This window comes from Pipistrellus kuhlii, unplaced genomic scaffold (assembly GCF_014108245.1).
Source record: "Pipistrellus kuhlii isolate mPipKuh1 unplaced genomic scaffold, mPipKuh1.p scaffold_m20_p_11, whole genome shotgun sequence".
Taxonomy (NCBI): Eukaryota; Metazoa; Chordata; class Mammalia; order Chiroptera; family Vespertilionidae; genus Pipistrellus; species Pipistrellus kuhlii.
Genome location: NW_023425416.1, coordinates 25,076,149 through 25,100,431, shown reverse-complemented (window position 1 = coordinate 25,100,431; position 24,283 = coordinate 25,076,149). Strand labels below are relative to the sequence as shown.

Below are 24,283 nucleotides of genomic sequence, written 5' to 3'. Positions count from 1 at the left end.
ACTTGAGTAAAACAATTAGTAAAATCAGAAATGCAAAAGAAATGTCAAAAAGAAAAGGATTTTAGGAAGTTGAGTGAACAAGAGTCGTTTTTTAAAAATGCAGACAGTGGGATAGACCTAAGTGTTTGTAATCTCACTAAACTGGGTCTTAGAGATCACCTAGACCAGTCCTTCAAAAGAAAAAGAAAAAAAAAAAAAAAAAAAAAAAGGCAAAACCTTCCTGCTAGGATTTTCTACCACCTCAGGTCACTTAGCAAACATTTGCTTTCAGCTCCTGACATGGGTTGTCATTACCTATGCTTTTAGTGTGGGCCTCGTGTCCAGTGTATTCATCAGCAAGTATTCCTTCCCCTGCTCCACACCTCAGTCATCAGAAATGGGTGTTGAAACCAACTACTGTAATTTCTAAATCAGTTTCTCTCCCAAGACTAACAGTACCGGTGAGGTCTGACCTATCAGCAAGTTCTTCAGCTCTAGAGAAGTGGTGTGTTGGACAAAAAGCTCCGACTTCATAGGACTGAGGGAGAATGCTCAGTTACGGGGTGGTTAGCACAGAGAAAACTGGAGAGCTTTTTATAAATCTAAGAGTGGAGGATGGAAGATCTATGGAACTGGTCAGGTAAAGGCAAGGACAAAGCAGGTGAAATCAGGTGGATTAAGTCCCCTCTGTAATGACAGTGAAGGGGTTTCTTTTTTAAAGGCATAAAGTTCCCAACACACAAAAAGGCAGAGGAAACATTAGTTGCAAAATGTTGGAAGCTGGAAAGCTGGTGGAGGAGTATAAAGATTCAGGTGAAACACTAGAGAAAATCCTAAATCAGAAGTGAACACAGCATAGAAAACAACCCAATTTACACCCCAAAAACAACAACACATTAAAAAGAAAAACAAAAAAAAAAAAACACTCCTTTTAAATTTCATGTTATATGTATTTTACCATAAAAAAAAAAATAATGCTAGTTAGGAAAGAAAACTATAGTAATGAAAATAATAACAGGATGGAAAAGAAGTCTACAGAAAGGAAAGACTGATAATCACCCCCAACATTTAAATGGGGTACCAAGGATGTAGGGGAAGGAGAAGGAAGAGTGTAACAAGTGACTTACATTTACAGGAAAACTCCATTGCCGTAAGGAAATTAGTGGCAATTAAAGTTTTTCCAATGTATACTGGCATTCTTTCTAATTGCTGGTTTTAAAAAACAAAACAAAACTAAAATAAGCAAATAAAACCTTACCTGCTTTTCCAAAAAGTGTGCGACTCTGGTCCTCTGCTCCTTGGGAATGGTGGGAAGGACCTTGTCAGCCATGCTGAAGTCCCTCCGCATGACAGCCGTCTGGTACTCCAGCACCGAGACCAGGAGGGAGTAGCTGACGATGTTCAGTTCTTTATCCCCCAGGTAAAGCCTGTTGTCTTTAGGAATATAGCCCAGGAGATACATCGTTCTGCATTAGAAACAGAAACTAAGTTAGCCCAAATCAGTACACACAGATACACACCCCACATTTTGCCTCTAGCTCAAAATCTTTCCATTTGATTGATGTAATTTTGGTTAGCAATTGCCAATCTATTATAACTATAGCACTGAAAAATCAGGCCTATCATTCCCATAAGCCAGCAACAGGTTTTGTTTAAAAAGTGTATTTTTAAACTTAGGCTGTTTAAGGCAAAAGCAAAACAACACTCAGCTACCTGTCCAAGTGGGCAATGGTGACTATTTCTCCTCCAACGTAATAATTTAATCTGTTCACAGAACTTGTGTAAATGAAGCAGTCGCCTACCCACAGCCCCGTTTTCACAATTTCCTGAATCTCACCAAGAACCTACAAAAAAAAGAAAAGTCTATTATTACCTTATTCAGCATTAGAAGTCCTGTTACAAGAAACTCAATATAATTAAGATAAGGAAGAGTAAGGGATGCAAAACAAAATCCTATTTCAAGAAAGAAAATCTAGACTGGCTTGTGTGGCCCAGTGGTTGAGCATGAACCAGGAAGTCACAGTTGGATTCTGGTCAGGGCACATGCCCAAGTTGGGACATGCAGGAGGCAGCTGATCAATGACTCTCTGACATTATTGATGTTTCTATCCCTCTCTCCATCTCCCTCTCCCTCTCTAAGAAATCAATAAAAAACACACAACAAAACCTATTTTTATAAAAAAAGAAAATCTATCTTTGGAATTTCTATCTTCTTTCTCCATTTAAGAACAGAATCCTGGATGAGTATTTGTAATGTAAAATCTCATTGTTGTGTCAAAGCCGTGATTTAAAAAGTGTTTATCTAAACTCCATACACACATGAAACCAGCAAGATATTTCATAAAATCTTCCAAGGCATTCCACAATGGATGACTTATCTTTACCATTTGAGAGCTCATTTAAATCACTGTCTTAAAACCAAAACAATTTTAAATCTCTTTACTGAAAGATAATCGAAGTTAGTCTCAGGATTTCCTAAAATCAAAGCACAAATTTCTTTTAAATATAAATACTTTTAGACTCAAAGCCAATATTTTAATTTTCACATTTTACTGTAACTCCTTAAATGTTTAGTTCCCCCAAACCTAATTCATACTAAAATGTTAAAATGAGTGAAGTTCTAAGAATATAAATCACTCAGAAGCAAAGCTCAAGTTGTGCTGATGCAATTACCTCAAAGGCATCTTCAATGCCATCTTCAGTAACCCCCTCATGCGTTTCCTGTGCAGCCAAGACTTTTTCCGACAGATACTTCAGGATAAAAAATGACTCCTCAGTGGCAATACAGACTAGCTCTCCAGAGTCAGACCAGAAAATCTGCAACGACAAAAACAAATGATTTTGGATTTTTGAGTAGATATGATACACTTCCTTTCTTACAAGATGTATCTTATAGTAAACATATACTTAGCAATGTAATACAGTGTGTATATAGATACACTTGAGGTGGGCAGGGCAGTGCTGTTCATTAAGCTAAAATGGACAACGCAGGGAGACAGGTAGGAGAGCTGTCAGTGTTCACTAGATGTGCTGTAATTTAGAGGAGCAGAAGCCCATTCCCTATTCTAGAATAATGTTTCTCCCTCACCTCATTAACATTTTTCAATTCCCCCGTCAACTTTTTTTAGAGACTGTTTTCATAATCACCTTCCCCTATCAAGTTTTAATACGACAGATACTACTGTCTGTATGTTTATTAATATATAATACATACACATATGGTATATAGGTTACAATACATATCTATACATATGCATACTTATGCTTTATAGATAAAAAGTTAAGCTTTTTCACCCCTCACAAACTGATTTTTGCCCCTTTACCCACTGAGAGTGCATGCTCTAGAAGACAGAAATATGACCTAGGTAGGTGGACTTGCTACGAAGGATAATTTCCTGACAATGAAAGCTGTCAAAGAGGCAGGCAGTTCTAAAGTAGAAAACTTTGTCACGAGACGGTTACCTGAAGTTTAAGCAACCACTATCAGGAAAGTGTGAAAAGACGTTCTGAAATGAGTGCAGCTCCACACTTTCCAAGTGAAGGACTCCCTGACCTTCTGTCTTCAAAGCATGCTTTTGTCACTCAGGCAGAAGCCATTTAAAACAGAAAAGTGCTTGACATTTATATTTTTCAAAATATCCAACATCTATTGCCTTATTTTAATACCACACTCCGAGTTGCTGTAAAGGGTGCTATGTCTAGCATAATAGGACAGGGGCCCAGAGACACAAATTCTCAAAACAATGGAGGGAACTCACATGTTTGGGCTGAATTTCAATTCTGCGTATGAGTTCTGTATTGTCCCAGTCATAGAAAGCTAAGCCATTTACAGATCTGACCCCCAATAAGAAGCCTCCATAGATACCTGAAAAGGACAAAAAGGTTTTTACTTAGATGGTAATCGAGCCATTACAAAGCTTCTAAAAATGTATCATATATAAATAACACTCACTTTCAGCTCCAAAATCTGGTTTAAATGATTTTTTTTCCTTAAAGTTCTTAAATATCTTTACAACACTGTTGCTCTCTCTTATTGCATATCTGGGGGGGGGGGGAAACGAAAGGCAAACATAGCATATTATATACTAAATTATAATTCTATCAAATGTTACAATTACCTTCAAATATACTTATGTATAAATATAAAATATTTAAAGTTTTGTTATTATAATTTTTCCTTAATAGTTGGACAAATTACAAATGGGTTTCACACTATTACACAAATTACTAGGGCTTACAAATTATTTTAGAAACTGAAAAAGGCCTAAATGTCCATTATTAGGTGAATTATTGAACCAACAGTGGTATATTTGTACAATGGAATACCATTCTGCAAAAAAAATAACCAATTACTGATTCATGCAACAATGGATGAATCTCAAAAACACTGTGCTGAGTAAAAGAATCCAGACAAAAGAGTGTATACCATGTGACTCCATTTATACAAAACTCTGAAGAAGACAAATCTATATGGTAACAAAAAAGCAAATCAGTATTTGCTTGGGGTTTGGGAGAAGGGGTGAGTACTGACTGCTAAGGGAAACATGGGGACTTTTTGAGGTGACAGAAATGTTCTGTATCTTGATTGTGCTGATGGTTAAAGTCTGCATATATCAGTTTAATTTCACTGAAATGTACACCTAAAGTAAGTATTTTATATAAATTATACTTCAGTGACTTAAAAAATAAAAAACTTTCATAAGTGATTCCGCTTATAAGTGATTTTGCCATGTTTGGCAAAAAATTAAGGAAATTGCATATATTCAGGCCTCTTGAAAAGAGGGGCTGTGGCCATTGCTGGATATTCAAGAATATTCACTAAATGCTGTGCTCAAGACAGAAAAGATGCTCAAAACAGTGGAGTGTCTCGGCTGGACAAAGCTGAAAAAGGCAAACTGCCAAACCAGAGGCAGTGGCATGTTGAGAGGTAAGGCAATTCAGGAACTATAATTTTGCTTAAGATGATAACAAAGTACCTTTTAGTACATGGAATGTTCATGAATGAGTGTATTTAGAAAATTTTTGAAAAGATCAAAACAATTTGTTCTCTCTCAGTGAATCATTTTTGTTAAAAAAAAAAAATTTAAATGCATCCTATTACACAATACTGAGGCAACACAAAATATGGGGAAACAAAACTAAGAAAACTGAAGATGTGATTCCATGTGTGGCCTAAAAATGACAAAGCCCGAATGTTTATCACATGCACCAAACTGGTATAAAGAAGGAACCAGTCGGAGATTTTCTAGTATAATAATTCAGAGTTAAGTGTTTTGTTTTTCCCCCGTTTTTTGAGGAGCCAGCTCATTACTGTTCATAGAAAGGGCAAAGGCAGCTCATGCCGCACAGCTGCCTCTGACCCCACCCTTCCAACTGGCAGCTCTGGTGAGAGCTGTTCTTCAACCGGAGAAGCAAAGCACACACTGGCCCTCAAGAACCTCTCTGACCCGCCCACACACACACCACCACTGCAATCAGGGCAAGCTGGCTGTCACACAGCCTACTTACTCAGAAGAATCATGGGCCCACGCAAACTCCTGGGCAGACCCAAAGCTCTTGTTTCTCAAAGCCATTGCTGTGTAGATGATATACTCGCCATCACCACAAACCACAACAAACCTAGAAAGTATGGAAGCCAGGAAGGGAATTAGAGGGCCAGTGACATATACAAGAAATAATGATGCATATTTATAGTAAAATATTTCTAATAAATGTTATTTTGGTTGACTGTTACAACTGAACCTAGTATCTTTTAAAGTTATACACTTCTTTGAATACAGAGCTAGATACAAATATCTACCCCAACAAATCCAAAAACAAATTATGAACATGGGTTACTGCTGTAGTGGCTTTCTCTTTCTGAAGAGGATGAGAATAGCTGGAGATGCACAGGGAGGATTCCAGTAATTTAACCATATTTGTTGAACACCAAGATGCCTAGTACTTTGTTCATTACATTTACACCATAAGAAGGCACCATCTTAAAAAAAAAAAAAAAGAAGGCACCATCTTGCCCTGCCATTGTGGCTCAGTGGTTAAGCACTGATCCATGAACCAAGAGGTCACTGGTTCATTTCCCAGTCAGGGCACATGCCTCAGTTGTGGGCTTGATCCCTGATGGGGCTTTGCAGGAGTCAGCCAATCAGTAGTTCTCTCATTGATGTTTCTGTTCCTCTATCCCTCTTCCTTTCTCTCTATAAAAATCAGTAAGAAAACATGAAAAAAAAGTCACTATTTTGTACAGGACTGTTTTCATTTTAAAACTAATCATTCAGCCCCAGCTGGTTTTGCTCATTGGAGAGCATCAGCCTGCAGACTGAAGGGTCCCAGGTTCAATTCCAGGCCAGAGCACGTGCTGGCTTGTGGTTCGATCCCCAGTAAGGGGCATGCTGGAGGCAGCCCATTAATAATTCTCTCATCATCGATGTTTTTCTCTCCCTCTCCCTTCCTCTCTGAAATCAATAAAAATATACTTAAAACAAACAAAAACCCCCTGATCTTTCAAATGAATAAAAATATCTCACTCCAGCCTATCTGGTTTGGCTCAGTGGATAAGAGTGTCGGCCTATAGACTGAAGGGTCCTGGATTCGATTCCAGTTAAGAGAACATGTCTGGATTTCGGGCTCAATTCCGATTAAGGGTATATGCCTGGATTGCGGGCTCAATCCCAGTGGAGAGGGAGTGTAGAAGGCAGCTAATCAATGATTCTCATCACTGATGTTTCTCTTTCTCCCTCTCTGACACACTTGCTGGGCTAAAATAAATTTTAAAGCTCCACAGGCTTAACATCATGTGCTAGCAATTCTTCTCTCATAGGATGTTTGGTGTTCTATAAATCTTACGGGAGGAATAGAACTGTTGGGTCAAATTACAAGAAAAGAAAAAGTTATTGCCAATCCCAAAACTTTTCAAAAGACCTATGTATCAGAGCCAGCTATTAAGAGCACTGAGTCAGCAAATATTGAGCCTCAGGGTAAAACATGATCCTTGCTCTCAAAGGACCACAAGGACACAAACCCAACACATTTGAAATAAGAGTAACTGTTCAAAATTGTGTGGTGGGACCAGGCCAGGAAGGCAAATATGTTGTTACCCTGCACGCCAACTCGATCCACTGGTATGGCTGCCTGCAGTTGTGCTGAGGATTGTGCAGCCAGGGCAAAAGCTCAGTGAGGGATGTCCACCACATGGTAGGATGTACATTCTGTGGCTACTCAAATCCTGCTCAAAAGGACATTTTGGTGATGGCTTACCGCCCATTAGGATTGTGCTGAATAGTCTGAGGGTATATTTCACAACTGCCCATATCCTTTACTGCCAGTGGCAATCTTTCTCCATCTTTAATTTCAGCATCTCCCATTGCTTTTAGGTTAGCCTGCTGGACTTCTGAATGCTTGGCCCAAATGATCTTTCCATTGGCATCCATGGACATGGCAGGTTCCTCCCGACCAAGCTGGAAGAATGACAAATGACTCTTAGCAATGAAAAGGAAAAGCAAAACCACAACAAAATAAACACTTCCTTTCTTCCACTTCAAATCTCTTTTATGCTTAATAAAAGCAGTAGCAGTTTAACAAAACTGGTGACTTGGAAAATGACTGTATTAAAACAATGATTGCTTCCCCATGTTCACCTATTCAGAGACAGTATAATTAGCGATTACCTTAACAATGATACTCCCTTCGTCATAGCCCAAAGCGACATTATTGGACCCTCTCAGACTGGCCACACACCACACCCTCTCCATTCCATAATTCAATGTGCTCTCAAGGCGATACGTGCTTGAATGCCATATACGCACGGTTCCTAAAAAGAAGAATGTGAATACTCTTTTAATTTGAATGTCCAACAATGAACTGTGTCAGGTGAACCAGAGCAGCCAGGAAAACACTTCCTGACATGGAAGCTTAACTTTTCATAAAGTGACAAAAATAAATTAGTAATAGAAAAAATAATCAACTAAGAAATGTCATTTTAATGTGAGTTAATATCCTGCTGGCTACAGTGCTTACTGTGTGCTTTATACATGTGATTTCTCCTTATCCTCTCACTGTAATCCTGTGAGGTGGGTATGTCTATTCCCAATTCAATATTCGCCCAAGCCATATCCATAAAGTGGCAGAACCTGAATCTGACCACAGGTTTTATGCACCAAAGCACAAGTTTTTTTCAGTTTTTCTCCAGGACTTCTAAATGTCCTCTTATTTAAGTAATAGAGTCAAAACACATTAGGATGATGACACGTTCCTTTACTCTTATAGTTTAAGTATTCTACTCAAATAAAAACTTAAAATTTCTTGGAAAACTCCAATTACAATGCAGGGATCTACCTGACCTACATATCCACTTAGTAATATTAAGTGTGCATTTCTAACTTACCATCTTCTGAACCTGTGATGATGATTGGCAACTCAGGATGAAAACTGGCACAAGACACATTTTGGGCATGTCCCTCCAGTGTCTGCACACATGTTTTATTCTGTAGTCAAGACACAGAAAACATTTTTATTAGTGAAAAACAAGTAACTCTCTCATCCTTAATTCTGCCAGTGCACAGAACATATTATAGTGGTTGTGACAATCTAAATAGTTTTCGGTATAAACATTCTTGAAAAAGAATTATCTTGTGTATACATATTTCCCTATTTCATAGTACAGACAAATGTAAATGTAAATATCACATTTTAAACACACACACGATCTCTGGTTTGCATCTGAGTATTTTTCCCTAAATTCTTAAGCATCTTTAATGCTTTTATCCTGTATTTAAATATAAAAAATGGTTTTCTAGGTTTCATTTTATTAAACAGCTCGGGGAAATTTTTATGTGAAAAGCAAAAAATAGTACTAACAATAACAAAATCTTGAAGATAAAAACTATAGTAACAAGAGTTCATAACGAGGTTTATAGAAGTCTATGTGGCAAAATGGTTCCCCCATGGCTATTTCATGACACCATTCATTATCTGCTAGTGTTCAAATATAAACAGAAGCCTGCCAATGATGATACTAAAGGATTTAAGAATTCACAATTATAATGCTAACATTTTTTAAAACCTGTTAATAGTTTTATTTCTTTTAACAGGAAATACCACGGGACAGGATTATAAGGATGAAAAACTTAGTCAATAACTGCCTCACAAGGGATAAGAAAAATTTTGCCAGCCAAGCCCATGTGGGTCAAGGATTGAATGTTGACCTATGGATCAAGAGGTCATGGTTGGATTCCCAATCTGGGCACATGCCCAGGTTGCAGGCTCCATCCCCAGTATGGGGTATGCAGGATTCTCATCACTGATGTATCTCTGTCTCTCTGAAATCAATAAAAATATCTGTACTTATAATAGGGTAACATGCAAATTGGTTGGGATGCCATCACGTAATGACCAATCAGCAGGAGGGTGGGGCAGTGAGCTACAAGTGGCAGAGAACTATGAGCAGTGGTGGGCGGGAGGGCCAGCTGAGGCAAGCGGCTGTGAGCTACTTGTGCACAGGGCCACTAGTATTAAATAAAAGAAAAATCCTGCCGTGATATTAGCAAAGATAAAGGAGAAACTTTACATTGTAAGATGTACCATTTCCCCACAGAATACCTCTTGGCATTTCCTGAATAAGTGGAATTAGTCATCTAAATAAATCATATTTTGAGAAGAGCAACAAATAAAATTTAAAAGAATTAAAAATATTAATAATATTTACAAGACTGAACAATTCTTGAACTCTTATTAAAACCACTAAGAACAAACAATTATTTTATGAATTTCATAAATGACTAAATGTACAACTGACATCTGCTAGTGGTGAACTGGTAATACACTATTTGTCCAGGAGCCAAACATTTGTTTTTATTGTTTTCTAACCATAAGAGGTTAAATGCAAAACCTATATGATGCTATACACATAAAAATGGTCACCAGGGGCCATACTACCGATGAAATGGTAGGCAAACAAATATCTATCTGGTCAATATAAAATAAAAGAAACAGCACTCTGCATGGTTCATTCTACAAGATGCATTTCCCTAGAAAGAACACAAAGAAAATGGCTGCAATTACAAGAAGTGAAGGAAAAGGACTGGTGGCATTCTCTCTGAAGGATGCCCTGAGGTTGACCCAGGTGTAGCTGAGTGTGCTACTTTTCTGAGCCTTAAGCCTTCATCTCTCAGGTGTTGATTTTCTTCTAACAGCTCTGTCATTTCTCCCTGAAGTCTTTCACACTTCCATGAATTCCCTCGTTTCATATCATTAAAGAAACACTGTGGTTTGGCATGGGTCCATCTTGTTTAGATGCATTCAGTGGAACAGCTTTGCTAGGTTCCATATCATTCAATTTATCATTTTCCTTGGCATTTCAAAAACACATCTCAATTTAGAATCCATTAATTCATTAGATTTGCCTCTTTTCACACAGTGCCTTTATCTGAAATGTTTGGTGGAGCAAAAATTGTACCATAAACTTGTATTTACTCTTCATTGCAATCATAGTCAAAAGGCTGAAGCACTACTAAAACTATCAGTCAACCTAGATCAGTAATTCCACTGGTGGGCCTCCCACAGTAGTATCCTGTCGGATGGATTTTGCAACTTAAGATTTGTAGTGCCTCCAACTGTAAAGGCCGAGCTGTGGGAGGTGGAGGACCAGGATCTATTCATGCTGCCATGGCACCAGAGGCAGACGCATCACAGTGCAGAGCGGTGCAGAGAGAGGGCCAGGGTGTGGCCATGGTGGCAGTGTGCTGGCCGGGGAGGGAGACTATGGGGTGCTATGGCGTGGCTGAGCTCTTAGGATGTGGCCAGTTCACAGCTCCCACATGCCAGTGCCCACCATTATGTCCGGGGTTGGTGGGCTACCGGCTAGGTCAGCAGCTCTGGACCTCACAACTGACTCAATCTCACACCAGCTGCTGGGGCCACACGCACTGCGATCGTCGGTGCCCCGTGTGATGACTTCTGAGTGCCTATGTGCGCACTCTGGCAGCCAGGAGCCTAAAGTTTCTAATTTCTATTTAATAAACATGACAGCATTTTGTTTTTAAACTGTGTTAGACATTTGTTTTCATTTTTATGGGAGATTCTGGGACCACAATTTAGGTAAAATACTAAGGCCTTAAATTATTATTCTACTAGAGACCTGGTGCACAAATTCATGCACCAGTGGGGTCCCTCGGCCTGGCCTGTAAGATTGAGCCAAAACAGGCTCTCTGACAGAAGGGTCCCAAATTAAGAGAGGGCGTAGACCAGGCCGAGGGACCCCACCGGTGCACAACTGGGTCAGGGGAAGGACCGCGGGAGGGCTCCAGGGTGTGTCAGGCCCCTCTCGCTCAGTCCTGATAAGCTGGACCCCAGCAGCAAGCTAACCTACCGGTCAGAGAAGCAGCCACCTGGTGGTCAGTGCACATCAGAGAGAGCAGTTGAGTGGCCTTAGCATATCATTAGCGTATTATGCTTAGATTGGTTGGACGGACGATCAGACACTTAGCATATTAGACTTTCATTATATAGGATGAATAGAGTTCAACAATCCAAGTTTTAACTGTCCTATTAGAAACAGTAAGAAGCACATCTAATATATGGCAAGTAAAGTTATAAATGTACCTGATAGTCCCATATTTTAACCAGACGGTCATCTGCGCCTGAAATAAGGTATGGTTTGTCGCCACCACTGTAGTAATCAATGCAATTCACGCCTTTCTCATGTCCCTCCAACGTGAAGTTTGGTGATGAAGAGCCCAGCTGCCACACCTTCAGAGAGCAACAGCATCTGCCAGTCAGTATGGGGTCTTGCTTTAAAGGAGACAGCTCTACCATACCTCCGACAAAGTATGTAAATGTGAAAGCCCAGGAGAGAGAAGCTAATTTTTTCCACCCATTTGCTTTTGTTCTTCCTCACTTTCCCTGAATTTCCAGGAGGCAGAATCATTATGGTGTGATCTGAAAATGCCAATTTCCAGGCTTTAATCCCTAGCAATTATGATTTAGTGGCTCTACAATGAACTTAGGAAACTAGGCTTTTAACAGACACACCAGGTGATCCACTTTGAGAAACTTTAAGGGTAGGAAATGATTTTATGAGAAATGTAATATAAAGCTAATGAAGTTTAATAAGCTCTATAAAAGGAGAAAATTACTGCTTAAGTGAAAATATGGAAAAGTAATCAAACATTACTACAGCACTGGTACTGACTATCTTTATAAATATTTAATAAGTGCCAAATATATTGGGAGACACTGTGAGAAATATAAAGATGTGTAAACAAATGTTTACCAAGTACTGTATACAACAAATACTAGAGCTAAAGATAAGACAATTCTCAAGATATACCAAATTTAATGGAAAAAGTTAATCACTAAGTTTAATTCAAAGTTTCCAATCTATGTCAAAAGCAAGGACAATGCAATGAAAGGATAAAATATAAGATCAAAACACTAAGATCACCCTGGCTGGTATGGCTCAGTGAATAGAGCATTGGCCTGTGGACTCGAGGGTCCCAGATTTGATTCCAGTCAAGGGCACTGCTCCAGTTGCAGGCTTGGTCCCCTGCAGGAGGCAGCCGATCAATGATTCTCTCTCATCATTGATGTTTCTAACTCTCTCCCTTTTACTCCCTCTCTGAAATCAATAAAAATATATTAAACAAAATAAAACCCTAAACAAAACAAGACACTGTGAGAAATATAAAGATGTGTAAACAAAGGTTTTGTTTAATAAAAATATATTAAACAAATCAAAACCCTAACATATAACATTTGATAATAATTAAATTGTCAAATATATATTATGTATAAAAGAAAAAATGTTATATAAGTATACACGTATAAGCAAAAGTTAATGCAATATATCATTTTAAGTCTATGCACATAGAAATATTTTAAATATTGTTATGGAAAAAAAAAATGAGTGCACTGGCTACAACACATTTTCAGCATCTTTTCAGGGAAGGAGGGTGACACATAGTTCCTGCCCCAAACATCAACATTTCAGGGAATAAAAATTTCCAAGCCACATTATTTATTACCCAATGTGAAGGCCATTAAAAGAGGTAAAAGGCACTGGAATGAATGGGACGAGCATGGATGTCCAGAGAGCTTCTCAGAGTAAATCACTGTGCTAAGCCTTGAAGGATAAGTAATTCACCAGAGGAAAATAAATCAGAAAGGGAGAATAGAGTATTGCAGGCACAGGGAATAGCTAAATAAGGTAAGGTTCTGTGAACATTCATGGTAACTATCGAGAACGGTGGCTAGACCAGGGTTGTAAGAGACATCTCATACTATTAGCTGAGAAGCCCTTGTATTCTACATTAAGCATTTGAATTTCATCCATAGGTTGGCAGCTGATTAAATAGAATCCATGTTTTAGAAAATTAACTGGCAGCAATATGGAGAAATACAGTAAGAAAAAAGAGAATGGAAGCAGATAAAATTCAAATAATAAACAGATTCATAATCAGCAGACATCAACAACAAATACACTAAAAGGAGAAGAAAATAGTAACCAAGAGACAATGTTGGCAATTTTAAAATTCTGGGTTTGTAGAGGTTTAAAAGTCTTACAAAATATTGCTTCCACATGGAAAAACACCTCTTCATTAAGAACACTGAGCTGCCATTAATATTTTTTCTAAGCAGAATATACCTTTCTGGATCAAAATGAAGTCCTATTTTGACTTCAAAATGAGTTTTTGAGAGAAATGTCAAAGATGGGAACACTTTTCTGGGCAGCAGGGAGTAAGACACCTGAAGCCACTGTATTTCACCAATCATCATAACTGACACAACAGTCAACACCTTACCTTGATGGTTCTGTCCAAAGATGCGCTGGCAAACTGATTGTTGTCTTTGGGGTTGATCACAATCTGCATAACATAGTGGGTGTGTCCTTCAAACACTTGTGAGCAAGACCACTTTTTATCCCAGTCCCAGAGCTTAATAAGCATGTCATCTAGGCCAAAGGCAAGTCTCAGGTTAGTTGCAATTTGTTTCTTTCACCCAGAAATAAAAAATCTCTGTGCCTTTTAAGGCAGCAGAACACCAATCATTTTATGACTTACAGAAATAGTGTCAGATTTAAGTAGATATTTCAAAATCCTTATTTATTCTAAGAATAAATATTCTCTACAGAAAAGTAGAGATAAGATAAATTACTAATAACAAATATAAAAAATTCACGGAAAAATTTAAGACAGACTTTGAGCTTTACAGGATGACAAAAGAGTAACGCAAGTTCGATTAGAATAGAAGTATGGCCCAGGTGGTGTAGTATAGCAGTTGAGTGTTGATCTAGGAACCAAGAGATCACTGGTTCGATTCTTGGTCAGGGCACATGCCTGGGTTAAGGGCTAGATCGCCTGTGGGGGGGCGTATAGTAGGCAGTCCATTGATGATGCTTCTCTCTCACCAATATTTCTATCTCTCTATCCTTCTCCCTTCCTCTCTCTCTAAAAAATCAATAAAAACATTTAAAAAAAAAAAAAGAATATAACTATAACTGAACAATGACTATTAGGGAATAAGCAGTTCTCTTATACTACAAAATTGGTTTTAAAAGTTTTTAATTACCGGTACTTCTCAATTTTTAACTTAAAAATATTTCAAAGAGATATTACCAATTCAGTGCAATTTGTTTTAATTGCCCTCCAAAAGGCCTACTGTTTTATACATAATACCAAGGAGCAAACTAGTCTGAACATAAAGGTAAAACTGACTAAGGTATGTGGCAATCTGCCAAAAGCTCCCTCATCAGCATGTAAATGAGCTTTCTATTCAGCAGATGTTTAAGCACCTAGACCTTCAGATCTTCCCTGGCAGGAATTGAAGCAATTCTGCTACACAAATCCTAAATAGAGTTGATATTTCATTAAAATATAAAAAGTACGCAGCATCGACATCAAGTTAATGGATTTAAATAGTTTAAAGGCTGCTTGGAATTAGAACTCTTCTTGTAGTGTCAGTAAAGAATTGCATGTCTCCGTGAATGAAAATAAATTGCTCAAAGAGATGCACATGGCCAAAGGGGTCACCTCTTACCGCTGCTAGTGAGGATGAAAGGCTGGGTTGGATGAACAGCGATGCAGCGGATGTAGTCTGAGTGCGCCTCAAACATATGAACTCTCTCCAGAGTATTGTAATTGAACACTCTAATCTGCATGTCATCCTGGAAATGGAAATTTAAAAACTATCATTAAGGCTATGAAGTAAATTACATGAAAAAAATATATCGATACTACAGGCTCGGGATATCAAGCCCGTGCTTCAAAACATTGCACATTGCACTAATTTTCAAAAAACAAACAAAAAAGAATCAGAATTCTGCAACTCATTTACATAATCTTTGACCAATTGAGAAAATGGGATTAGAAATTCATATAATTACTTACCGCTCCTGTCACAACCCAATTCTTTCTTGCAACAAACTTTGCAGCTCGAACAGGAAGGTCACATACTTCAAATGTTTTCACCAGCGTCTTTAAAATTTAATAAGAATATACACTTTGAATATGGGAAAATAACTGAAAAATCTATTTTATTTTAAACATCTAATTTAAAAATATTATGAGGCTGAAATATGAAAGCTCAGCAGTCAAGTTAAAAAGGAATAATCATTTTTTTCCCAACAGGTTCAAAATTAAAATACTTATAAAAAATAAAAGAAAGTGAATGTTCACAAGATGTTTGGCCACTCCCAAACTTACCTTTACTCCTGTTCCCTCCGCCTGGAAACCCGCCCAAAGGATCTTATACTTCCCTATCACAGCTCAGCACCTTCATAATTGTGTGTTTAATATCAATCCTTCCTGCTAAGCTCTCTGAGAGCAGGAATCTTGTTCACCACTATATTCCCAATCTAAAACACTGACCGGAAAACAACCAGTGTGTTATAAGTATTTATTTGTTGAATGAAATAGTTCCTAGTTTCTTCTTTTTAAAATGAAACCCATAAACTCAGAAGATAATCTCACAAGAAAAACACACACACACACACAAAAAAACACCCCACACAATTCTTTTGTACACTTTAGCATATGCTTCCATACAAATGTTCTCTCTTTTTAGTGAAATAACTGAAGAGAAACAGTGATGTAGATGTTCCTTCAAGCTGCTCCAAAAGGAGTAATATACACAGGATAAAGGTAAAAAAAAAACAAAACTAGGAGACACTGGAGAGGGTACAGGCTGGGCTGAGGGGGAGGGATTCCCCCCTTGCACAAATTTTGTGAACTAGGCCTCTAGTTACTGTATAAGTAGATATAACTGTATGGCAAAGTGCTGACTATATGTTCTGAACTTTGAAATAAAAAGATTAAGGATGGTCAAGAAAGATTAGAAAATATGAGATAAGCTAATTTGAAGGATACATTATTTACTTATATGAAAGAGAACAAAACAAGCATTTAAGGCAAATATTCTGTAAAATGCATATTCTAATATGTGTAATCAAAAGCTGACTACAAATATTTCTCTGATGTAATTTAAAATTTGTGTGGCTGTTTAAAAGTTAACTACATACCATATTAAGCACTGAGAGAGAAAGAAAATTTAAAAGCCCATTCTTGAGATTGTTAAAATACTCACTAAATGGAAAATTGAGTATTATAATTACTTTCTTTAGATCAAGTACTCATATTGGTGTCGGCTTCCTTAATCTCAAAGAAAAGCTAATGCTATAATACATACATAATATTGTAACATTTAAATACTGTATAATACAAGCCTAGAACAAGCTATGTATCTCTTTACTGAAAATACTTTGTACCAATTTGAGAAAGCACTCTGGACATAGTTACTGAACTCTGTTATATTTCTTCTTTCTCATTATGTATAAACATAGTCTAACACAGTATTTCAATAAAGCCCTAAAAGTTCCTACCTGTGTTTCATGATTCCAAACACACACACTGCCATTGTAAAGACTTGCCAACATCCATGGCTCTGTAGGATGCAAATCCACACTCTTAACTCGATCAGACCGAGCAGTTAGCTTCCTCTTGATATCAAGTCGTAGAGGCTAAGAAGAAACAACATTAAAAAAATAAAATAAAATGCTATGTCAAGTAAAATGTTTGAGAGTGTAACTAAAAACAGTGTATAAACAACAGGCTTACAAAACTATTTAGTTTTTGCTTTGCTAAATTGTAGTTTCAAGTTTAAACGTTTGGATGGATAAGAAGGCCAAAAACAACAAAAACCCAGAATGCATGTTACCTGCATTAAAGCAAAGAAATTCACAAGGTAATTCTTCTACTTCTTCACTTATATACACAAAAAAATATAAATATTTAAATTTATAGCTGAAGTTGTCAATCATTTTAGTCTCAGGACACATTTATACTCTTAAAAAAGTTCACACTTCAATAAGGCTTTTTATATGAATAATATCTGTTGATATTTACCATGTTAAAAGTTAAAATTAAGACAACTTAAAATATTTATGCATTAAGTCATGTTCAAGTAACAATAAACCCATTTCATGTTAAATAACACACTTTTATGAAAATTAATTATATTTTCAAAACAATTTAGTGAGAAGAGTGGCAATGTTTCACATTTTTACAAAACTTTAAATTCTGATTGAATAGAGAACAGTTGCTTTTTCATATCTGCTTAGACTTTCAATATGTTATAATATGTTGTTTTGGTTGATGCATATGAAAAAACACATCTGGACTCACAAAGATATGTAGTTAAAAAGAAATATTTTAACTTTTTCCCCCCCAAATAACTGTGGATACTCTTCTTTGGTATCAACACCAATGCTTAACAAGTGGTAGTTGTTTAAAGGTCACTTGCGATGTAAAATCTGAAACCATACAAATGAACTTTTTATTCTTTGTTACTTAAAATCCATTGGTCTATTTTGTATTTTTAATAGAGCCATGCATCATTTTGTAACATAATGCACACTCATCATTTGGAAACAGTTGGTTCACTGAATTATGCAGATCTTCCACATGTTGACATATTTCACTACACGGTATCAAAATCACATTCATTAACATCACCATCAACTTCAACTGATTTTTTTTTTTTTTAAGAATTAAAAATCTGTTAAGGTCAGTGATAAAAGTTTTCTAAAATTCTAACTCATTGAAAAGCTCTAATTTTATTATTAGGAACAAATACTGTCAGGAACCCAAATGTTTCAGTTTTTAAAAAATGTATGCCAAATAATCAAGTCTAAGCAATCACAGTCTATCAGCCATTGTTACAAGTAAAGCTAACAACTTAAACAGTATGCAACGGAAGTGCCTCACGCATACTTCCCCTTTCATCTCAGAGAATAATTAAAAATATGTAGTGTTGAGATGTGATAAAATTAATAATTTTTATTGCTTCATCAATGACATTCTTAATGAAACTGGCTCTTCAGAAAAAATTGTATGACAGTGAAGAAATACACTATCAGTACAATTTGGTGACACTGGCAGTTTCACCTTTCATTACTTTTATAGCGTCAGATATATGTTACAAATAGCAACACAGTAAAAAAAAAAAAAAAAAAAAAAAAAAAAAAAAAAAAAAAAAATGGGGGACTCCTACAAGATCATAGACCACATTTCAGACTCTTGGCTTATACTCTATTTAGTAAAAAAATAAAAAATATCTACTAAATCACAAATTCTTGCCAATGTCATTAGTATCAGATAAGAAAACATTCTTAAGAAGTATTATTCATGAAGTCTTTTTTAGTAACCCTAAATTATAGTATTAATCAGACTATAGTATTAATCAAAACAGTATAATATCAGCATAAAAACAGATCAATGGAATAAAACAGACAGCCCAGAAATAAACTTACACATTTATGTAGTCAAGTAATCTATAGATACAAGAGGCTAAGCTATCGGCCAATCCACCAGTAGCTATAATATGCACTGACCACCAGGGGGCAGATGCTCAATGCAGGAACTGCCGAGAGACAGCAACTTTGCAGAGCGCCCTCTCCAACTCCCAGACCCCTGGGGAATGTCGAAGAGCCGGTTTCAGCCTGTTCCCCATACGCCAGACCAAGGGACCCCATCTGCCGAAGGGACCCCACTCACTCCGCAGATGCCCTTCCAGCTGCGGGCCTTCCCCAGGTGCAGCCAGCCAGGGAGGGACCATGGGAGTTTGGCTTCAGGGTATGAACAGCCCATCTCGCCCAGTCCCGCCTCATCAGCCACCTTCTAATTATTGTAATTTCCTATCAATGTGCATGAATCCATGCACCAGGCCACTAATTTATGATAAAGGAGCCAAGAATACACAACAGGGAAAGGCAGTCTCTAATAAATGGTGTTGGAAAAACTGGATAACCACATGCAAAACAATGAAACTGAACTCCTTTTTTACAAAAATTGACTCAAGACTTCAATGTAAAACCAGAAACCATAGGACAAAGATCCTCGACAACTATCGCAGATATTATTTTTTAATCTGATACCAAAAACAAAGGCAATGAAAATAAAAATAAATAAATGGGACTACCCAAATTAAAAAGCTTCTCCATAGCAAAGGCAACCATCAATTAAATGAAAATGCAACCTACTGAATGGGAAAAAATAACTGCAAATCATATATCTGATTAGGGGTTAATAGTCAAAACATATTAAAAATTCATACTACTCAACAGCAAAACAACAAAATAAACAATCCAATTTAAAATGGGCCAGATGATCTGAATAGACTATTTCTAAAGAACACATATGGCCAACAGGTACATGAAAAGATGCTCAACATCACTGCTCACCAGGGAAATGCAAATCAAATACCACAAGGAGAGCCCTGGCTGGGTGACTTAGTTGGTTGGAATGTCATCCTGTACACCAAATGGTTGGTTGTGAGTTCAATCCCCAAGTGGGGCATGTACTAGAGGCAACTGATAGATATGTCTCTCTCTTTCTCAAATCAATAAAAACATATCCTTGTGTGAGAATTTAAAAATAAAAATAAATACATACATACATAAAACATATACGTGGGTGCGAATTAAAAAAAAAAACACAAGACCAAACAGTCAACCACCACCACACAATAAGCTACATCAAAAATGGCTGTATCAAAAAATACAAGAAATAACAAGTGTGGGTGAGGATACAGAGTAAAGGGAACCCTTGTGCACGCTGGGTGGGAATACTAATTGGTGCAGCCACTATGGAAAACAGGTCTTAAACATTATGCTAAGTGAAATAAGTCAGACAGAAAAAGACGAATATGTATGATCTCACTATATGTGGAATTAAATAAAAACAAACTCATAGATCTGCTCATAGAGAAACCATTGGTGGTTGCAAGGGGCAAGGGAAAGGGGATTGGTGAAATGGGTGAAGAAGTCAGAGTACAGACTTCCACTTATAAATTAAGTCATGGGGACAGTATGGTGACTATAATTAATAATACTGCATTGCATATTTGAAAGTTGCTATGTATTGTGATGGATATTAATTAGACTTACTGTGATAGCAATCATTTCACAATATGCACATAGAAATATCTAATCACTATATTGTGAGACTATTGCTGTATTTTAATTATATATTGAAACTAATATGTTACATGTCAATTATACCTCAACAAAAATAAATCGAGTTCTTCGGAGAAAAAGGAGATTTATTTTGACAATAATGCTAGACAGTGTAATTGTGATCAATATGGGCTATATCTAGGCCCAGAAAGGCCTTTGGAGTCAAATGGGAACGGTTATATTATTTTAATGAACTTAAGTTACGGGAACCTAATGGGAAGTAGAACAATTTTAAACAAGAACTAAAATACTCCCTCAAGCCAGAAAATACTAATAGTTTAAAATTGCTTTTTTCAACTTGGATTCCTCGTCTAAACCACAAAACAGAAAATGATTTAAATAACTAATTTCTTAATTCTCCCCAAAGATACCATTTCAGGAGAAAAGTTAATTCATTCTGACAGTACCCTTAATTCTCTCTTTTAAAAGCAAATTGAGGAAGACTGATTTGAAATCTATTTCCCCTTCAACAGGCCTTAAACACTAAAAGTTTATGTGGCAAGTTGAGTTACCATCAAATTTTTATTTTTGTGAACATCCATGGTGTTCATGAATGGGAAAGAAATTTAAGGTTACTTTTCAACATAAAATTAAAATCTAGATAATTAGAGCAGAGAGCATTTCCCGAGACAAAGCAAACACCAGACAAGGCTTTTATTCATATTTTGGCATCTGTATCAAATTTGGGTCACTGATTACTTCGAACCTTGTTCTCAGGTCTATACATGCCTTTCTACTTTTACCACCAACCTATACCTCTTAATTTACTTGAAAAGATCTGAGTTCCCTGGCTCTTCTCTATGATCACCACAAAAATGCTTCCACTGTCACACCTTCCTCTCCATCTCAAACTTTCTACTTTCAAACATCACCTCCACATTCTTTGCTCATTCAGGGAAACAGGACCTTACACTTCAGCCATTTCTGAATTTTGCCCCATTAATTATCACCACAGATTTCTAACTTTTTCTGATCTCTTCACAGTTAACAAACATGAAGTATCTGTTATGTACCAAGAACCATGGTGAGGGCTTTCACTAAGCCAGCATATCTCATATTTTTCCTCTACTAAATGAGGAAATTGGACACTTACAAGTGTATATTTTATCATTAAAATGTTTTAAATAACTGATTATTTAAAAAACAATGCTCCAGGAAGGGAGACAAGAGACTGAGGAACCTCAATACACCTTTGAAAAAATAAAATAAAAAATACAATTCTTTCAGAGAAGAAAGAAGAGGAAAAGACAGAAACATCCATGATGAGAATCATTGATTGGTTGCCACCCCAATGCCCCCAGAGAGCACACAACCTAGGCATGTGCCTTGACAGGGAATGGAACTGTGACCTCCTGGTTCATAGGTCAAAGGTTAACCACTGAACCACACTGGCCAGGCAACCCCAGTATACCTTTATCTATAGCCAATGCACAAATTCTAGTTTCAAAAGCACAGCCAAGATCTCTAGCTATATTTCTCCCAACATTTAAGTGACTACTTGGAATGAGACACTGTACTAGGCACTCTGGAAAACAAAGATGATTAAAACACTCATACTGAACCTTCAGTTCTAAATTACTCCCTCCTTCTTCCAAAAGCTGGATTCATTTAGTACTCAGCTGAAATGCTTCTTAGTGACCTAGCTCTGTGGTCGGCAAACTGCGGCTTGCGAGCCACATGAGGTTCATTGGCTCCTTGAGTGGGGCTCTTCCACAAAATACTATGGCCTGGGCGAGTCTATTTTGAGTAAGTGGCGTTGGAAGAAGTTTAAGAAATTTGGCTCTCAAAAGAAATTTCAATCGTTGTACTGTTGATATTTGGCTCTGTTGACTAATGAGTTTGCCAACCACTGCCTTAGCTAGAAGTATCCTTTCCTATGGGATCCTGTAGACTAAATTTTAACCTTTAAAAATATATACAGTGTCTATTTCTAGAGTAAATGTTCTTTAAGGGTAGGGTCATTGCTTATTAGTGACTTTATCTCCACAGCACCCCATATAAGTATACCTTGGGAATATTTCGGTCTGGCTTTAGACGATTGCAATAAGACAAGTCACACAAATTTTTTGGTTTCCCAGTGCACGTAAAAAAAAGTGCTGTAGACTGCCATTCTTACCCGCCACCATATTTGCCAATGCAGAAAAGCAGGCCGGTTTCATGAACTCTCTCACCCTTCTTTTCCCTAAGACACCGAAGTCATAATCTCAAAGCATCTGAAATGCCCCTTTGGACTCCATTTATACACTTTATTTTCTTTTTCTCTTTTGCCTCTCTGCTTAAGTTCGTAATCTGTGGCCAGCACACACTCTACCGGGATTAAGTTCCACCTGAATGCCAGGCCAGGGGAAACCGTTTTATGGGCAGAAATGCGCTTAATTACGCCAAAGCCTTCCCCGAAGCCCGTTTTCGGCCTTTGGTGTTTCCCTGCACCGCGGAGCCCGCCGCAGACGTCCGGAGCTCTGTCGCCAGCCCCGGGCACCCGAGGGGACCCCTCAATCCCAGGCACTGCTCCCCTAAACCACCGCGGACACCGGGTCCCACCGCCTCCTCATCAACTCTCACCGGACTGGGACCCCGCAGGCCTGCAGCGGCGGCCACCACGGGACCCCAGGCCGCTTCTCACCGCGGCCCCCCGGCCAGGAGCCCCAGGAATGCCTCCCGGCCCGCGGGACCGTGCTCCCTCCAGCAGGGTCTGCACCTACCATGGCTCTGTCGGGGTTCGAGCCCAGACGCCCTCACTTGCAACCGGCGACACACAATCCCTGAAGAGACCCACGGACCCGCTGACCGACTGACTGACGTGGAACTTCCGGGAAGCAGTTCTCGCGAGAGAGAGAGAGAGACCAGGACGCGAGCGCCTGCGCCAACGCTAAGTAAGACGGACGTTTCCCAAGTCCCGCCCCAGTTTCCTAGGCAACAAGGTCCGCCCCCAGGAGCCCACCCTCCAGGCGGGGCGAGGGCAGGTGGGGTGTGGCCTGGGCCACGGAGGGGTGTGGCCTGGAGCAGCTGAGCGGGGATGAGAACCTGAAAACTAAGAGCTAAAAAGGATGGGGAAAATGAAAAGATTAATTCCCGCAGGACGCGGAGAATTCGAGTGCAGCGGCTGAGAAGCGCCGTGGGGACTGGACCGATTCTGGCGAAGGAGAGGGAGGCGGGGAGGAACGCGAGGCCACCCTCTTATCAAAGCACACGGTTGGGCTAGAATGGTGGTGGGCAAACTCATTATTCAACAGAGCCAAATATCAACGGGACAATGATTGAAATTTCTTTTGAGAGCCAAAGTTTTTTAAAACTTAAACCTCTTCTAACGCCACTTCTTTGAAATAGACTCGCCTAGGCCTTGGTATTTTGTGGAAGAGCCACACTCAAGGGCCCTAAGAGCCGCAGTTTGCAGACCTCGTGGCTAGAGAACATGGGTGAGTTCCCTGCGGGCCCTGGACCCCACACTGATTGAGGCTCGGGAGGTATGGGCTGGACTCGGGTCCCAGTTTCAGGCCTCTGACGTCAGAGAGCGAGAGCCTTCAGTCGTGGGGCTCCCAGAAGATGGGACTCCCCAGCTGTACCGGATTCCGTCTTATTAAGCATCAACTGGGTGCTAGATATACGTCCCTTTCAATTCCTCACATCAAATCTGAATTATCTCTTTACTAATGAGGAAACTAAGGCTCAGAGAAGTTAATATGGCCAAGGCTGCATATTAAGTGATTAATAGAGTCAGAATTAAATCCCTGATTGATAAGTCTTGTGTACTTTCTACAACAGCAAAGTATCTCTTCATTAAGGTAGTTGAGCTCTAGAATCAAG

The 24,283-nt window shown here is 38.3% G+C and overlaps 1 protein-coding gene across 2 annotated transcripts in view; it reads right to left on the bottom strand.

Annotated features, from left to right (window-relative positions):
- Nucleotides 1-23,335, bottom strand: part of COPB2 (COPI coat complex subunit beta 2) — a 28,049-nt gene extending 4,714 nt beyond the window's left edge. Inside the window, exons 1-15 of one of the 2 annotated variants that reach the window (XM_036431295.2) lie at nucleotides 23,182-23,335; nucleotides 16,847-16,984; nucleotides 15,357-15,443; nucleotides 15,007-15,133; nucleotides 13,773-13,921; nucleotides 11,575-11,721; nucleotides 8,360-8,459; nucleotides 7,644-7,786; nucleotides 7,234-7,433; nucleotides 5,488-5,598; nucleotides 3,932-4,020; nucleotides 3,738-3,844; nucleotides 2,653-2,796; nucleotides 1,693-1,823; nucleotides 1,238-1,445 (exon numbers count right to left, since the gene is read on the bottom strand). In XM_036431295.2, the coding sequence (XP_036287188.1) occupies nucleotides 1,238-1,445; nucleotides 1,693-1,823; nucleotides 2,653-2,796; nucleotides 3,738-3,844; nucleotides 3,932-4,020; nucleotides 5,488-5,598; nucleotides 7,234-7,433; nucleotides 7,644-7,786; nucleotides 8,360-8,459; nucleotides 11,575-11,721; nucleotides 13,773-13,921; nucleotides 15,007-15,133; nucleotides 15,357-15,443; nucleotides 16,847-16,984; nucleotides 23,182-23,184 (1,884 nt within the window). In that variant the 5' untranslated portion in view covers nucleotides 23,185-23,335. The remainder of the gene's footprint in view (nucleotides 1-1,237; nucleotides 1,446-1,692; nucleotides 1,824-2,652; nucleotides 2,797-3,737; nucleotides 3,845-3,931; nucleotides 4,021-5,487; nucleotides 5,599-7,233; nucleotides 7,434-7,643; nucleotides 7,787-8,359; nucleotides 8,460-11,574; nucleotides 11,722-13,772; nucleotides 13,922-15,006; nucleotides 15,134-15,356; nucleotides 15,444-16,846; nucleotides 16,985-23,181) is intronic. The other variant, XM_045579240.1, reaches the window with a different exon arrangement.
- Between the last annotated feature and the right edge of the window lie 948 nt (nucleotides 23,336-24,283).